At 51.7% G+C, this 16,506-nt stretch overlaps 3 protein-coding genes across 4 annotated transcripts; 2 read left to right on the top strand and 1 right to left on the bottom strand.

The window, feature by feature from the left end:
• The first annotated feature begins 268 nt into the window (after positions 1 to 268).
• CLPSL2 (colipase like 2) lies at positions 269 to 2,748 on the top strand. Its single transcript, XM_036870376.1, has 3 exons — positions 269 to 352; positions 1,053 to 1,175; positions 2,653 to 2,748. Exons 1-3 carry the CDS (start codon positions 269 to 271, stop codon positions 2,746 to 2,748), a joined length of 303 nt encoding a protein of 100 aa, XP_036726271.1.
• A 5,562-nt stretch (positions 2,749 to 8,310) lies between these two features.
• On the top strand, positions 8,311 to 10,957 carry CLPSL1 (colipase like 1). Its single transcript, XM_036870153.1, has 4 exons — positions 8,311 to 8,406; positions 9,824 to 9,876; positions 9,947 to 10,067; positions 10,814 to 10,957. The coding sequence occupies exons 1-4, from the start codon at positions 8,311 to 8,313 to the stop codon at positions 10,955 to 10,957; spliced, it is 414 nt and encodes a 137-aa protein (XP_036726048.1).
• A 2,018-nt stretch (positions 10,958 to 12,975) lies between these two features.
• On the bottom strand, positions 12,976 to 15,196 carry CLPS (colipase). Of its 2 annotated transcripts, XM_036870373.1 has the most exons (3): positions 15,053 to 15,196; positions 13,698 to 13,820; positions 12,976 to 13,239 (listed from the first exon to the last, which is right to left on the bottom strand). In XM_036870373.1, exons 1-3 carry the CDS (start codon positions 15,134 to 15,136, stop codon positions 13,108 to 13,110), a joined length of 339 nt encoding a protein of 112 aa, XP_036726268.1. In that variant the 5' UTR covers positions 15,137 to 15,196; the 3' UTR covers positions 12,976 to 13,107. The 2 variants fall into 2 exon arrangements, with proteins under 2 accessions (XP_036726268.1, XP_036726269.1); XM_036870374.1 differs by lacking the exon at positions 13,698 to 13,820 and having other exon boundaries at positions 13,108 to 13,239; positions 15,053 to 15,136.
• Positions 15,197 to 16,506: the final 1,310 nt, after the last annotated feature.

The raw sequence follows: 16,506 nt of genomic DNA, 5'->3' as shown, positions 1-16,506 counted from the left end.
ATCATCTGGCCTGTCCAGGCCTGAGTCAGGGTCTCATAGGAGCGCCTTTCCTAATTATCATCCTTTGCCGGGGCCTGGGAGCCTCCTGGGCGCTAGAAAGGGTTTCTGCTGGTTTGGGCCTCCGCCCTGGAGTGGCCTGTGACCATTAACTCCCTCACCCTCCGCCCCCAGCCCGGGGCGGGCGCTGGGGGCGCCGGGTCACGTGTCAGCGGGAGGGATTATCCCCGCGGCCTCTCGGAGCCCGGCGGGACTTCTGCTTCCCAAGCGCATGGCCGCGGCCCTCGCGATACTCGCGGCGATGCTGCTCCCCTGCTGGGGCGCGTTCCCGCAGTTTAAAAAGGGGTCTACAAAGGTGAGCTAAGAGAGCTTTTGGAACCTTCCACTCTAGCAGAGGGCGGTGGCCGAGGTATCATCGTCTAGCCAGAAGGTGCCAGGTGGCTTTTGAGAGATAAGAGGGGGATGGGGGGGAACCACCCCATATTGGCGATTTCTTTTCAGGCTGGAAGCTTGATGGGTTCCCAAAGGACTTCAAAGCCCTGCTTCACCTCCCTGGTGGCTCTGGAGGGGAAAGAAAGTGGCCTTATAACCAGCACCATCCCCTCCCTCCCAACACCCGCTCCCGGGCACTCGGTCCTGCCTCCCCCACCCCCTTACCTACCTGCTCTAAGCGTCTACCCCTCTCCCTGACGTTCTAGGCACGACCCTTTCCTTCCCCATCTTTCTCTCCACCCCATTCTCTGCCCATGCCCCACTAAAGTGTGATCTGGGAGTATATTCTCCCCCCAACAAAGGTCACCCTTTGGGACCCACAGAGCTGAGGGAGGCCCCCAGGAGAGGAGAAGCAGAGGGAAAAGTACTAAACTGCCACCCTTCCTCTCCCCCTGCTCCTCTGAGTACTGCTGGAGGGGTGCAGGGGTGGGGGGTGGGAGGTGGGGCGACCATCTCAGGGCTTCTCTTTCTGGACCCCTGGGGCTTTGGCAATGTCAGGGACCCCCTGACCCCTACACACACACGCTGCCAGAGAGCTGGTGACTTAGGGCGTGTCCCCACAGACGAACGGGGCTAGGTGCTCCCACCACTCGGAGTGCTACAGTGACTGCTGTCTCATCAACTTGGACCACGGTGGTGCCTTCTGTGTCCCTAGGGCCAGAATAACCATGATGTGCTTGCCCCAGGTGAGACTCGGGTGGGGCAGCCCCTTCTGGTATGTAGGGTGGGGATGGGTTAAAAAACCCATGTGGCTGCACCTGCTTTTTTCACCCTTTCCTTGGGGCAGCCTTTTCCCCTTCTCCACCTGGCAAACTCCTAATCGTCCTGCAATACAACTCCAGCCACCTCCTCTGAGAAGACTTCCCTCCTTGGAGCTCCGACTCCCTTGGGACCCAGACCCTCAGCAGAGCATGTATCTCCCTGACTTGCCTGCCTTCTGTCTGCCTCCGCCACTGGGCAGAGCTCTGCAAGGGAAGGATTAAGGCATATTCACTTTTTTTTTTTAATATTTTTTTTTTAAATTTTATTTATTTATTTATTTATTTATGGCTGTGTTGGGTCTTCGTTTCTGTGCGAGGGCTTTCTCTAGTTGCGGCAAGTGGGGGCCACTCTTCATCGCGGTGCGCAGGCCTCTCACTATCGTGGCCTCTCCCGTTGCGGAGCACAGGCTCCAGACGCGCAGGCTCAGCAATTGTGGCTCACGGGCTTAGTCGCTCCGCAGCATGTGGGATCTTCCCAGACCAGGGCTCGAACCCGTGTCCCCTGCATTGGCAGGCAGACTCCCAACCACTGCGCCACCAGGGAAGCCCGGCATATTCACTTTTGAACCCCTATCCCCCCAGCTTAGTGCCTGCACATAGCAGTGCTCAACAAATGTTTGTTGCATGAATGAATATCTCTACCCTAACATCACTGCAGCAGAGCGGGTGGGAAAAGACCTCCCAACCCATCCCTACCTCCCTGCCGCAATGACCTAATTTCTTGAGCGGAGCTGCCACGGCAGGCCCACAGTTTTGGTATTGGACCTGAGTTTAAACCCTGGCTTTTCCAGCCGCTGTCTTTGTGACCTCAGACAGATCACTTCTGCTCTCTGAGCCTTAGTTTCGTCATCTGAAAAATGGGGTTAAAGTACCCACCCCACCAGGTTGTTGGGAAGAGTGTATGGTCATGGCAGTGACAGTGCTCAATGGAGCATGGCTGTTATTAGCTGGTGGAAATGCAGGGAGCAGAATGCATTGTACATCTTGTTCTTGCTTGCCTTTTCTCTGGCCCTGGGCCCAAATCTTTCTACGGGGGATGGGCTCAGCCTCCATCTCCCTGTCTGCGGAGCTGCCATTGCCAAGGGAGCCAGTCCAGCCGCTCCTGTGGCCTAAGTCTACAGCTGGAGTGGCCAGAGGATCTTTTCATCATGGGCACTTGATCTACTTTATTTTGTCTAATCCTCAAAATAACAAATGGGGTTACTATTATTAACCCCATCTGACGGATGCAGAAACTAAGACAAAGAAGCCTAAGGTCACAAAGTTATCAGCTGTAGAGCTGACAGAGCTCACGTCTGTCTCACTCCATCACCTGTGCTGTTGCTCCTGCTCCCCAAGGAGTTTAAACCCCCTTCTTCCCTGCACCTTGGTAACTCTCAACTCTCTTACCCGTTTTCCGCAGACCAAGGGCGCCATCAACATCATATGCCCCTGCCAAGTAGGCTTAAGTTGCATACACAAGGACCCAGTCTGTACCCGCCGGTGCCATTTGATTTAGAGGAGGATGCAGGCTGGTCAAGGCCACCCCTCCCTCCCTCTTCTCCTTGGGGGGGCCCCATCTTGCTCAAAAGACATTAAAGTCACTTCCTGGCTCTGGCTTCTGTCTGCACTTCCTGGGAGAGGGAACTGGACAGGGATTGCTCCAGTCTGGGGGTAGCTGAAAGGGGAGACGGGAGGCATGATAGAGCTTCCCATGGGGTTTGGCCCTGTCTGGAGGCCTGGTGGCCTCAGGGCGGATCTGCGGGAGGGAACTGGGGGGGTGGGGGGTGAGAGGAGGCTGCATCCAGGAAGGGCCAAGCCTTGGGAAGGAGGGCTATGTGGGAGGGGCATGGTTGAGGAATGTGCCTCGAGAGAGTATGTTGAGGTGCTCATGGATGGGTATGTGGTAGGGGGGACTGAGAGGGGGATCTGAATGCTTTTCAAGGGAAACATGAGGGTGGAGATCATTGAGAGGTGTTTATGAGAATGCTTGTGAAGCATAAATGCAAAAATGTCCATGCCTGTGGTGGGAAAGTGACCTGGTGCATTGATCTCTCCACGCTCTCGAATATCATCAGTTCCATTTTATGGATAAAGAAACTAGCTCACACAACTCAATAACAAAAAAGCAAACAACCCAGTCAAAAAATGGGCAGAACACCTAAATAGGCATTTCTCCAAAGAAGACATACAGATGGCCAGTAGGCACATGAAAAGATGCTCAATATCGTGAATTATTAGAGAAATGCAAATCAAAACTATAATGAGGTACCACCTCACACCGGTCAGAATGGCCATCATTAAAAAGTCTACAAATAACAAATGCTGCAGAGGGTGTGGAGAAAAGGGAACCCTCCTCCACTGTTGGTGGGAATGTAAATTGGTGCAGCCACTATGGAAAACAGTATGGAGGTTCCTCAAAAAACTAAAAGTAGAGTTGTCATATGATCCTGCAATCCCACTCCTGGGCATTTATCTAGAGAAAACTATAGTTTGAAAAGATACATGCTGTTCACTGCAGCACTATTTACAATAGCCAAGACATGGAAAAAAACCTAAATATCCATGGACAGATGAATGGATAAAGAAGATGTAGTACATATATACAATGGAATACTACTCAGCCATAAAAAGAATGAAGTAATGCCATTTGCAGCAACGTGGATGGACCTAGAGATTATCATACTAAGCAAAGTAAGTCAGAAAGAGAAAGACAAATACCATATGATATCACTTATATGTGAAATCTAAAATACAACACAAATGAACTTATCTGTGAAACAGAAACAGATCCACAGACATAGAGAACAGACTTGTGGTTGCCAAGGGGGAATGGTGGGTAAGGGATGGATTGGGATTTGGGGATAAGCAGATGCAAACTGTTATATATAGAATGGATAAACAACAAGGTCCTACTGTATAGCACAAGGAACTATAATCAATATCCTGTGATAAAACATAATGGAAAAGAATATGAAAAAAGAATGTATATATATGTATAACTGCATCACTTTGCTGTATGGTAGAAATTAACATTGTAAATCAACTATACGTCAATGAAATACATTTTAAAAAAATAAAGATAAAGAAACTGAGGCTCAGAAAGCTACATGACTTGCCCAAGGTCTCACCATGGGTTATCACCATGGGGTATTTTCTGCTGCAGTTATCCAAAAAACCAACCCAAACTGGTCTAGATGCTGAGGGAATTCATTGGCGGTCGGAACTAGAAGTGCAGTAGCAGGCTGTCCTCAGGTGTGGCTGAATCCAGTAGCTCCATGGCCCTCAGGCTGGATTCCTTGCCAGTAGCTGCAAAAGTTCCAGGTGTCACATAATAATAACAGCTAAGATTTATTGAGCACTTATTATGTTCCAGACACTGAGCAAAGTGCTTTTGTATCTGTATCAACTCCTCTTATTCTCACAACAAAGTTATAGTAGGTACTATAAATATCCCTATTTTACAAATAGGGTATTGAGGCTCAAAGTACCCTTCTCAAAGGTTCAGAGTAGGGGTGAGGCTGGGATTTGAATCCAGGCTGTCTTGCTCCACAGGGCAGGCTCTTAACCACAAATCCACCTCACATATGCAAATCATGCCTCCCAGAGAAAGGAAACATCTGTCTCAAACTTCTCAGCAAACATGCTAAGATTGATTCTGATTGGATTTGCTTGGTCTGCATGCTCAACCCTGAACCAATCATTGTGATGGAATTAGCTGATTGACTTAGCCTGGCTTATGTGCAAGGGTGCAAAGGTGGAGTCAGCCTCTCTGGGACTATTCCGATGGGGGTGGGTGCAGGTTTTACCTGGTGTCTCCCCGGCCAAGAGGTCACCAACACAGTCAGGACTCAGAACACCATCGCCTTTCCTGGCCAGATCCTGATGAAGATGCATGGCCTCAGCTCTGATGTCTGGACCCCCTCTCCTGGGTCAGACTGGAACACTGAGACTCTACACTGAGACTGGAACACTGAGACTCTACCCCCAGTCCAGTCTGTCCTGGGGGTCACCTTGCCCTGGACCCACCCATCACTCCTCATTTGACATAACCACAGTGTAACTCAGAGATCCTTTGCCTCACGCAGAAATCAGAAATTGCTTTTTCTCCTATCTCATTATATCTCAATCATTTCCCTCATGTCACCAAAGTGCTTTTTAAAACAGTAATGACTGCCTGATTTTATTATATACGTGGACTCATATTTACTTAACTATGTCCCTATGAGTAGACAGTAAGATCATTTCCAAGTCCAAACCATCTATGTTCTTTAGGATACAACTTTACAGTTGCAGAAGCAAAAACCTACCCTAATGATGGCTTAAGCAAGGTAGATGCTTTCTCTCTCATCTGGTAGTTGGGGGAGGCTGGCTGGAGGCTCATGCTGGGTGAGACTGTCCACGCCCCCACCTCCTTCCACCCTCTTGCTCAGCCATCTGCTGCTCTGTTTCCTTTCCTTTTTTTTTCCCTTAATTTTTTACAACATGGCACACACAGAAACATCATATGTGTATAGCACCTTGGGGTAAGATTAGAAGGGCCTTGGGGCCTTAAAGAGGCTCTCCTGAGGGCAGAAGGCATCCACATTTCCAGACATACTAGTCAGGAAGCTCTGCCCCAGGATGTCAAAGATGATGCATCACCATAACTGCTGTGTCCCCATTCCAGTTAGAAGAAAGGGGGTAGAGGGACAGCAGGTAGCTCAGTCTTCCTAAAAGGGCATGACCAAGAGGCCACAGGAATTGTTTTCACTTACATCTGATTGGGCAAAATTTAGTCACATGGCTGCAGATAGCTGCAAGGGAGACTGGGAAGTGTAGTTTTCATGTGGGCATCTGTGTGCCCAGCTAAAGCTTGGGGGGTTCTATCATTAAAGGACAAAAGGAGAATGTATAGTGGGAGCAATTCACTGCCACAAAACCTTTTATTATTATTTTAACAAGCCAGGGGAACTTGGCTCCCAGGACCTAGAGCTAACGACGTACTGGTAGGCAGCTTGAATCGGGTAGTTTGTTTTGTTGTTGTTGATTTGTATGAGTTCTTTTTTTTTTAATTTTTACTGGAGTATAGTTGATTTAAAATGTTGTGTTAGTTTCAGGTGTACAGCAAAGTGAATCAGTTATACATATACATATACATATATCCACTCTGTTTTAGATTCTTTTCCCATGCAGGCTATTACAGAGTATTGAGTAGAGTTCCCTGTGCTGTACAGTAGGTCCTTATTAGTTTATATGAGTTCTTTATATATCTTGGGCATTAACACCTTATTGGATATATCATTTGCAATATCTTCTCCCATTTGTTTATTTTTGCTTTTGTTTCCCTTTGCCTGAGGAATCACATCTAGAAATATACAGCTAAGACCAATGCAAAGACTTGCCTATGCTTAGGTAGGAAGACTCCCATTTTTTTTTTTTTCCTTTTTTTTTTTGCCATGCCAGGCATCTTGCAGTATCTTAGTTCCCCAACCCAGGATGGAACCCGTGCCCCATGCAGTGGAAACTCAGAGCCGTAACCGTTGAACCGCCAGGGAATTCCCAAGGAATACTCCATTTTTGACGATTGGCCAATGACAGCTTTCAAGCTCTCACTCCCTTTTTGCCCCACATCTAGGCCAGCCAATAAAAGCACCTGCTTCCTCCCTTGGTGCTGGTGGGAGGTGCAAACCACACAAACCCCAGCCTGCTCAGGAAACCCTCACCCTGGCCCCATCTCCTAGCCGCAGTAAAAGTCAAAGCCACCCGCCCCTTCATCCTTGCCACTCACACCTCCTTGCATCTGCGCTGCTGTCCCCAGAAAGTTCCATTATTCGAGTAATAAACATTTCCATATTGTCTGGGTACGTGTGGCATCATCCATTCCAACATCCAAACCAATTTTGGGTAGGGGGTGATTTCACCCTCTGTGAGGCACCCAGAAAACCTGTGAGTTCTCCAGTTCTCTTTCCCTGCGATGGCTGGGTGACAAGGTGAGGATCTATTGCTGGGAGGTGCCTGGATTGCTAAGTCACCACAGGGAGGACAGTGGCCCAGAGAGTGTCCTGACTCACAACAAGAAATCCACTTGTGTTGTGTTAAGCCTCTGTGATTCCTGGACGGTTTGTTCCCACAGCATTTCCTTACCTACTGTGACTAATATGTGTAAAAATGTCTCTTGCTGCTCTGCCCGCAGCATTATCACCCGCTCCCACTCCCAAGACTTAGGCACTTTGTTCTGATTATCCGCTGCCACAACCCACTCACCATTTGTGTTTTGTGCGTCCTGGGCTTGTAATTCTCGTGCTCGCCAAGAAGGCCTACAGAAATGCGTTTTGGCGCACTGCATTTTCTCAAAGAGAGGGAGTTACTGAAATTCTAATTGAAAGCCTATGGAGGAAGGGAGTGGAAAGATGAAAACCAGAGTCTAATCTTCTGTTACTTGATAGCTTTGTGACTTTGGGGAGGTTTGGCAGCTTCTCTGGGCCTTAGTCACCTCATCTGCAAAACAAATATTTACAATGCTGTTGTTACCAATAATACACAATTGGATTGGATGAGAGAGTCATCTGAGATCCTTCTAACTGAGGACTTCTAACCGTAAAGATAATAACAGCTTCTATTTATTGGGTGCCTACTCCATGCAGAGCAAAATATCTACTATTTAATTTAAGCATTGCATCATCCCTGTGATGTACTGTTATTATGCCCCATCTTGCAGAAGGGGAAACTGAGGCTCAAAGAGGTTAAGAAGGCTGCCCAAGATCACACAGCCAGTAGGCAGCAGGGCTGGGATTGAACCCAGATCTCGCCGGTGCCAGAGCCCAAGCACACAGACTAGATATTCTGCCGGCAGCAAGATGAGCACAGCAAATGGTCCAGGAAGTAGCAGCGGTTCTTGGGAAACATCAGCTTTATCCCCATTGCTTGCTCCTCTGTCCCTTTGGTCTGGGAACTGGCACTGCGGGCATCTCCCTGTCAACCCCAGGACTGGGCAATCACACCTCATTACCTACCCGCCAGGCCTCAGTCACATGGCACTCACATTGCAGATGCAGGGTATTTAGCTGGACCTTAGAGGCACGGCCACCACCTCTGGTCCATGATGTGGCGGCAGCTCCTGGTCCTCTTCTTCCTCCTCTCTTTTTTCTTGCTCCTCACTGTGGGCTCATTTTTCCAGGGAGAAGTCAAAAGTTTGGTAAGGAACGTAGAGGGCACACCATCTGCCACCATCCTAAGACTTTGTTTGGGGAGGGTGGGTGGGCACAGAGGCTCATGTGGGTGAAAGCTGGAAGTGGGGGGCAGCAGGGAGTGCTGGGTGGAGGATGTTTGGGGGGACAAAGAAAGCGCACCGGAGTCATGGGAGCCGTGCCGGGGTGCTGCCGGGTGCTCTCACTGCAGAGGTGAACACAACACAGCACTCCCATCCCAGGCTCGCTTGCATCTGGTAAGAGAGACAGACATTCATTCCGCCACACGTTTTATTGAGCACCTACTATATGTAAGTGATTTTTCTAGGTGCTAGTGATGGGGCTGTGAACAAGACACAAAAATCCTTGCCCTGGGAGAGCTGACATTCTATTGTAGGAGGCAAATAAGTAAAATATTAATGTAATTCCAGGTGATCAACACCTGAGGACAAAGAAAATAAGGAAGGGGCTTCAGGAGTTGTGGTGTGAGGAGAGGGTGCTCAGGGAAGACCTTACCGACAATGGGAAATTTAAGCAAAGACCTAAAGGGTGTGAGGTCTTTCCTAAAGGGAGCCAGGCAGGCAGTGGAAAGAGCAGTCCAGGTGGAGTAACAGGGCAAAGGTCTAGAGGCGGGACCTTGCCTGGCATATTCAAGGAATAGAAAAGAGGAGCGAGAGAGAATGGAAATAATAGGAGATGAGGTCAGAGAGATCAAAGGAACATTACAATATTCTCCTTTGTTCAGCAGTTTTGCATTCAGCGCCCACTGTGTGTGAGGACTTTAGTCCTAGCATCTAAGAAATCCAGCAGTGAACAAGAGAGCAAAAATCCCTGCCCTCCTGGAGTTGAGGGGGAGATAGAAAAATTTAAAAACAAGATAAAGAAGATAATTTCAGAGAGTCAGATGTGTTGCGAACATGGTAAACCCAGGTGATGGGACTGCTGTGGCTGGGTGTCCAGGAAGGCCGCAGCCGGGACCAGAGAGGGAAGCAGGCAGGCGGAGCTCACGGGGCCTGGCGTGCTGAGCAGGGCAGGCATTTGTTGGTTTTGTTTGGCCCAGCTGTATCTCCAGGGCCTGGACACAGTAGGTGCTCAGTATTTGCTTGTTGAAAGACTACTGAAAATGTCTGATGGAGGGATGATGGGTGACGTCATAAGCTCCGGCACTGGGGGCCGTTGGTGTGTGAGTGTGTGTGTGTTTGGGGGGGGGGTGTAGGTGACAATCAAGCTCAGCTGAAAGGGTAAGTCAGAGTTTGCAGGAGAGCAGCTTGTGCAGTGGCAGACAGGAAGGTCTGGCTCACCCTCGTGTGTACCAGAGGAGAGGTAACCTATTTTGGGGACACTAAGGGCAAACCTTCCAAAACTGTTTAGTTCCCTCTAGGCACAAGTCAGGTCCTGCGGGTGCCTTCTGTCCCCCGCCCCCAGCCGCAGAGATGCCCCGGGGCCCCGTCCAGAGACTGCCCAGCCCGGCGGGTGGAGTGGGCTGTGAGGGCGCCGTGTGGGAGAAGGAGGCAGGCGGGGGCCCGCGGTGGAGTCGTCTCCCCGCAGGACACTGGGGAGATTTGCTTTCCGGGGCAAGTGCACAAGTGGATGCTGCCGCCGGGCGGCAGAGAACTGCGAGTCGCACAGCTCCTTAAAGGGGTCTGAGGGCGGCACGTGTCACACGGAGGTGGGTGTCGGTGCCCGGGGGAGCTGAGGGGGAGGGATCCACGGAAGGTGGAGCCTGGGCACACCCAGAGGCCAGGGAAGGCCGGGGGGGGTGGCGGGGAGGGGGCGGAAATGACCCGGGAATTCTCTGCTGGGGAAGCCTTTGGACAGACCCAAGGTGGGTCCCCACTCCAGGGGCTTGGAATCCTGGATGGGGGGGCACGGGGCATGGCGATGCTTCTTTCTCTAATATGAGTTCCCTTTCTTCAGGGGTCATCTTAGCAAACCCTGAAAGTAGCACTGTAAATGGGCAGTTAGGTCTGGCCCTCACCCTTTCTACCTCCGCCTTAACCACTGTCCTTCCAAGCCCCAGGAGTTCTGCCGTGGCCTCCTGGGGGAAGGTGGGCTGAGGCAGCCTCTGAACTGAGTGTGCATGAGAGGGGAGTTGACTTACCTATGAAAGGATTTAAGGAGCTGAGATGGGGCTCCCTCTCAGTGTTCATCCACTTAGGACTGGCAGATGGGTTAACAAGGGAAAGGTGATGCCAGGGATGGAGTGAAGAGAAAACTTAGCAACACTAGGGGTCAGCCTGGAGGAGGTGACCAGAGACTCTGAGCAGCTGGGTGTGGAGGTCTTTATGCCCAGGCTCCTCTGTTGTGCACAAGCAGATGGGCCCCAGAGCTGGGCTGTGGTGAAAGTGGGGGCTGGCCCTCGGGGCTGAGGGCAGAGCAACCCCAAGGTCGGGGTCAAAGTCTCGCCTTTCCCAGACGTTCCTCGGCCTGTATAACAAATGTCCCTGCCAGCAGGGCCTGACTTGTATATTTCCGAAGAATGAGAAATCGTTTAAAATCATCTACGGCCATTGTAAGAAAATTGAAAAAAAGAAGCCAGCTAAGAAAACTTTCTTTTAATGATCTCTCTTCCTTGCCTCCCCCCACTTCTCCTCCACCTACTCCTGTGCCTACCCAGAACTGTGTGTTCCTGTCCCTGGTCCCTAGAGCCTCCCCCAACAGGGGAAGGACAAGGAGGGAGGGGTGATGCACAATCATTGCAATAAAGAACTTTCAATGTTTGCTGGCAGCCATTGCCCCCCTTCCTTGCTGAACCCCAATATTGTTTGGGCAGTAATGTGTCCAGCCCTGGAGAGGGATCATAATTAGTCTAAACCAGTCATGGCAATCCCATTCCCTTTGCTTTCCCAGCCTCCCTTGCAGCTAGAGGTGGTCAGGTGACCCAGTTGTAGCCATGGAGATATGGAGACGTCAGCCCGGAGGCATTAGGGCAAGATAAGAAGGTACCCCAGGAGAAGCACTCTGCCCTCACCCCCTCCCCAGCCCAGCCTCTACCCAAGGCTTCCCAGCACATGGTGAGAGGATCTGACGTTAGGAGCTGCTGTGAAGGCATTTGCTGAGAGGAGGTGAAGAGAACTGCAGGTCTGCCAGCACCCAAACAAATGCCAGCACTTCCATCTCTAGACTTCTTCATGCCTGAGAAATATTGGGTTGGCCAAAAAGTTCGTTCGGATTTTTTCTGTAAGATGTTATGGAAAACCCCAAATGAATTTTTGGCCAACCCAACATATGCCCCCTTTGTTTAAGTCGTAATTACTTGGGTTTTTGTTGTTGTTGTTGTTACTTACAGTTGAATCCAGTCTTAACTCATAAACCTAATGGTTAATCTAAGGATTCATTATCCCAGAACTACAGAATCCTGGGGCTGAGAGAGCATCTCAATTTCATTATCACTCTCCCTCATTTATGTGAATCTCCTCTCCAGCATCCCCACCGAGGGGTCAGTGTCCCTCCGCTTGCACATCTCAGTGACCGGCACCTCAGGACTGCCTAAGGAAACCCAGGTTTGATGGCTCCAGGGGGTATAAAATTTTTATATTAAGTCAAAACTAAATTCCTTACAATTCCACCCATCTGTCTTAGTATGCATAATTGGGAAAGAACAGGGAATTGTAGAAAGCGTAGGAGGTGGAGTTGGATGGGTTTAGTAGCAATTTTTTCTAATTACATGACATTGGGCAAGTTACTTAACCTCTCTGATCCTTAGTTTCTTTTATCTATAAAGTGGACACAATGAATTCTCCTTCCCAAGGTCATTGTGAGAATTTTCTAGCACAGAGTAAGCCTATAGCAATTGTTTGTGGTCTGACCCCTTAATACACAGATTGTGTCAGCTAGCTGTCACATCTGAAAGTTTGGCCCAGAAAAGAGGTGAGAGCCCAGGAGAGGGGACTGGTAAGTTTTGATGCAGGGCAAAGAATATGGGCCATTGTAACTCCCCACCAGAGATGTGTGTGTGTGTATGTGTGCCTGTCTGCTTGAGAACTTGAGGGGCAATGAGGGCCTCCCAGGGAGGTGTGATTGTTCCTCAGAAATGGAAACATAGGTCTTCCCTGGTGGCGCAGTGGTTAAGAATCCGCCTGCGCATGCAGGGGACATGGGTTCGAGCCCTGGTCCGGGAAGATCCCACATGGCGCGGAGCAACTAAGCCCGTGCGCCACAACTACTGAGCCTGTGCTCTGGAGCCCACGAGCCACAACTACTGAAGCCCGCATGCCTACAGACTGTGCTCCGCAACAAGAGAAGCCACTGCAATGAGAAGCCCGTGCACCGCAACGAAGAGTAGCCCCCGCTCGCCGCAACTAGAGAAAGCCCGCATGCATCAACGAAGACCCAATGCAGCCAAAAATAAAATAAATTAAATAAATTAAAAAAAAAAAAAGAAGAAGAAGAAGAAATGGAAACATTCCCAGCCTGGCTGGGCCTGTTCCACAACCTTGTCTCCAGTCTGTCAGCCTCATCCTGCCTGGCCCCAGACCCATTCCTCCTTTTCGGAGGACACCTGCCCTGATGGGGCGAAAAGCTTGATGTAACATCAAGGAAGACGCTTATTCAGCAAGAACATCCAGGAGCCTGGGGAAGGTTTGCAAGACGGGATTTAATTGCCAAGAATCCAATTAGAAGATGGAGGTGCCCGTGTAGGGGTGGCCAGCCAGGGAGAGGTGGTGGAGGAGGAGCGCCGTGTGGCGTGCCGGCCTGGGTGAGTGTCCTCACTCTCTGGAACGTCCAGCATCGAGGCAGATGCCGAAGTTGGTGTTGGTGATGGAGCCCACGATGGTCTTGTCCACCTCACAGGTCAGACCCCGCTCACAGGGACACTTGTAGTAAACCCCATAGAGGGTCTGCAGAGACAAGGAGCCAGTGGAGTCACAGGCTGTGGGAGTCACTTTGGGCATCGCCTGCCCTGCCTGACTCGTCTGTCTTTTCACATGGTGCTTCTCCGGACTGCCTCCCCAGGGGGCGCTGTGGGCCTGGAGGACTTGGGTTCTGGTCTCTGCTCTGTAGGCTCACTTGCTGTTATTAACTTGCTCTCTCTGGGAAGCCTCTATGTACCCATCCATGAAACAGGGATAACAGATGGCTGCCCCACCCATCTCACTGGTCTGCGGTGAGGGTCAAGAGAGGTGATGGGATGGGAAAGGGCTTTGAAGCCTGCTGACCTCCCTCTCTTCATCTCCTCAATTCCGTGTCCAGACGGAGCCTCCTCCCTGATCCCACCCACCCCGACCCCCAAGCCTCGAGGGCCCTCCGCCTCGGAGCTGTCCTACCCGCCACCACCCCGCCCCGCCCCGGAACTCACAAAGGCGGAGCACCCGCTGCTCTCTCTGGCCTTGGGTGCGCAGCGGGCCAGGCTCAGGCCGGTATCGCGGTGGCAGCACTTGCTCTTGCACTGGATGCTGTTCAGGCAGAGTTCGCCCTCTTCCTGCCAGAGGCAGCCCATCAGCCCAGGCCCCCCTCCGTTTGCTCCCTTCTCCACCCAGAGCCCCACCTCGCTACCCACTACCCGGTTGGGGGGGGCCATGTGTGAAGGAACCCAACCCCTGGGGCTGGTGGCCTCTCCTCCCACCCCGACCCCCCATCCACCCACGTGAGAAGCGGGCAGTGTGGTGCCAGAGGAGCAGCCCCGGGTGGGGGACAGGACACCTGGCTTCTAGGACTGGCTGCGCTACCAACTCCCTGGGTGACCCTGGGCAAGTCACTGGCCCACCCTATGCCTCAGAGTTCCCATCTGGAATGGACACTTGTGGCCCCCAAACCTCTCTGGGTCCCCCAATCCCTCCAGGAGCCTGTGAAGGTTGAGGACCCTCCCTCCCTGGAAAACTCCTCCCTCCCTCCCCCCACAGACTCTTACAAATAATCTCAGGGGCATCCCGGACCCTCCGAGTCCATGCATGGCCCTGAGTTAAGAAGCTGTGAACTGAGTTCTTAACCCAAAGGGCTTTCGCAATTGTGCCCTTGGTGGAGAGGCAGCGTGGGCAGTGGTGGGAGCCTGGCTCTGGAGCCTGCCAGCCCGGGCGCCAACCCCTGCTCAAGACTTTCCAGCTGTGTGACCTCAGGCAGGTGACTGAACCTCCCCCTGTGTCATCTTTCCATTTGAAAACGGGGTTGATCAGAATAGTACCTATCTCACGTGTCTCTTATGAGGACTAAATAAGGAAGTATTCCTGAGGCATTTAGAGCTGGTGTGGTCAGGCTAGGTCAGAAGCCAGAATCACTGGGGAAGCTTTTTAAACTGCTGAACCTTCTGAGCCAGAGTTTCCGGGGCAGGAGCCCAGGGCTCTGGATTTTTTTTTTTTTGGCCGCGCCCTGGCTTGCAGGATCTTAGTTCCCCAACCAGAGATTGAACCGTGGCAGTGAAAGCGCTGAGTCCTAACCACTGGACTGCAAGGGAATTCCGCTCTGGATTTTTATAAAGTCCCCTCAGCCAGGTTGAACCGCTGCTCTGAGCAGGCTCCATGCTGATCAGCCTTCTCTGGGGCCCCCGGGGAAGGGGCGTGGGACAGGAATGGGCAGTAAAGGAAGAGACGCCTTACCTCCCAGCCCTTGGGTAGCCCCACGTGGGGACAACTTGACCCACCCAGAGGTCAAGATCCAAGCTTAAAAAGAATTCCCACCTCGGGGTTCAGATGACTCCTGCCCTGAAGACCCTCTTACCAGGCTGATAATGAGTCCCCGGGGGTCGGGGACCGCATAGGCTACCGCGAGGGTGAGGAGCAGGAGGACGAGGACCTTCTCCATGATGAATGGGCACAGCTGGTGTAGGTCGTGGCCAGCAAGTCAGGTCAGGTGGCAAAAGACAGAGCCAGAGGGGGTGGTGGGGCTATAAAAGGGGCCTCATCCACACGTGACCCACCTTCCCAGTCCCGCAGGGCCTGCTGTGGGCAGAGACCCAGCTGTGGCCAGTCTGCTGGGGTGGGTCCTGATAAGGTAGCTGGGCACCACCTGGCGTCTGGTGCCTTGTATATGTGTGTGTGTGTGTGTGTGTGTGTGTGTGTGTGTGTGTTGGGCGGGGGGTGCTGATACGGCAGCATGGTTAAGAGTGGGAACTCTGGGACACTTTTACCTGTACGAGTTATTAGCTGGGCAAGTTACCTGTTCTGAATCTGTCCCCTTATCTGTCAACTGATAGAATGGGTGAGAGTGGAGTGAATTAACATATGTTATATACATAATATACATAGCCTGGAACAGGGCTCGGCCCGTGAACAGTAAACATTAGCTGCCATCACTGCTGTATTCACCTCTGGTGCCCTGAGCTCTGTGGCAGGGCTGGGACTAGGGTGAGGCAAGTGAGACACCTAGAGTGTGAGCACGTCCTTAAATTTTGCATCCTAGACACCTCTCTTGCCTCACCCCAGTCTGGGCCCTGCTTTTGACCTCACCCAAACCCAGGTATGTGGCAGTATCAGGCTCGCGTGAGGAGGGGGCCCAGTTTCCCCACCCTCAACCTTCCCACGGCCCCTCGGGGATTTTCAGGCAGGGCCAGGGCCCTGGGCTGACCAGCCCTGCAACCCCTGGCCGAGGGGTGTGTGTTCTCACTCCAGGTGTACCGCCCTCCCACCCTCCCACCGGGGGTGCCTGCAGGAGTGATTTAGGGGCCCTTAGGAAGTCCTTCTCCAGCGACTCTCTCCCGTTCCTTTCCACTTCACTTAACATCTGCAATTCCAGCATTAAAGACTCACCCCTTTAGTTAAGTCTCCACTCACCCTGTCCCCTACCCCAGGCCACGTGTGAGGAGGTCTCGTGAGCCTCTGACGGCCTGGGCTGAAGGCTGGGAAGGGCACAGCTGCCTGAGTGTGCTCAGGTGTGGGACCAGAGCAGCTTTCCCTGAAGGACTGGTCATTGTAGCAAAGCACCCCTTCCCCATCCCAGAGGTGGAAGACGGCGCCGCTGGGGAGGCCCCAGACTGGCTTGCCTTTATCCTGGCTTCAAAACTCACCATCACTAGCTACATGACCTTGGCCAAGTTATTTGAATTTGTAATCTCTGTGAGCCTCAGTTTTCTTATCGAGGCAAAGAGGTTGATAGCTCTTAGTAAAATGAGGATTGAATAAGACAGTGTATGTGAAACCCCATAGAAGTGCCTGGCACATAGTAGGCGCTCAGCC

Source organism: Balaenoptera musculus, chromosome 11 (genome assembly GCF_009873245.2).
Source record: "Balaenoptera musculus isolate JJ_BM4_2016_0621 chromosome 11, mBalMus1.pri.v3, whole genome shotgun sequence".
In the NCBI taxonomy this organism is placed as follows: Eukaryota; Metazoa; Chordata; class Mammalia; order Artiodactyla; family Balaenopteridae; genus Balaenoptera; species Balaenoptera musculus.
This window is presented reverse-complemented; position numbering and strand designations above follow the sequence as displayed.

Excerpts from the sequence above, each read along its gene's own strand:
- CLPSL2 (XM_036870376.1), top strand. The coding sequence starts at position 269 with ATGGCCGCGGCCCTCGCGATACTCGCGGCGATGCTGCTCCCCTGCTGG. Across the intron at positions 353-1,052 it reads TTAAAAAGGGGTCTACAAAG|ACGAACGGGGCTAGGTGCTC; the intron begins GTGAGCTAAGAG and ends GTGTCCCCACAG. Across the intron at positions 1,176-2,652 it reads CCATGATGTGCTTGCCCCAG|ACCAAGGGCGCCATCAACAT; the intron begins GTGAGACTCGGG and ends CGTTTTCCGCAG.
- CLPSL1 (XM_036870153.1), top strand. The coding sequence starts at position 8,311 with ATGATGTGGCGGCAGCTCCTGGTCCTCTTCTTCCTCCTCTCTTTTTTC. Across the intron at positions 8,407-9,823 it reads AGGGAGAAGTCAAAAGTTTG|CCGCAGAGATGCCCCGGGGC; the intron begins GTAAGGAACGTA and ends CCCCGCCCCCAG. Across the intron at positions 10,068-10,813 it reads GCGGCACGTGTCACACGGAG|ACGTTCCTCGGCCTGTATAA; the intron begins GTGGGTGTCGGT and ends CGCCTTTCCCAG.
- CLPS (XM_036870373.1), bottom strand. The coding sequence starts at position 15,136 with ATGGAGAAGGTCCTCGTCCTCCTGCTCCTCACCCTCGCGGTAGCCTAT. Across the intron at positions 13,821-15,052 it reads GGGGACTCATTATCAGCCTG|GAAGAGGGCGAACTCTGCCT; the intron begins GTAAGAGGGTCT and ends TGCCTCTGGCAG. Across the intron at positions 13,240-13,697 it reads GCAGCGGGTGCTCCGCCTTT|ACCCTCTATGGGGTTTACTA; the intron begins GTGAGTTCCGGG and ends TTGTCTCTGCAG.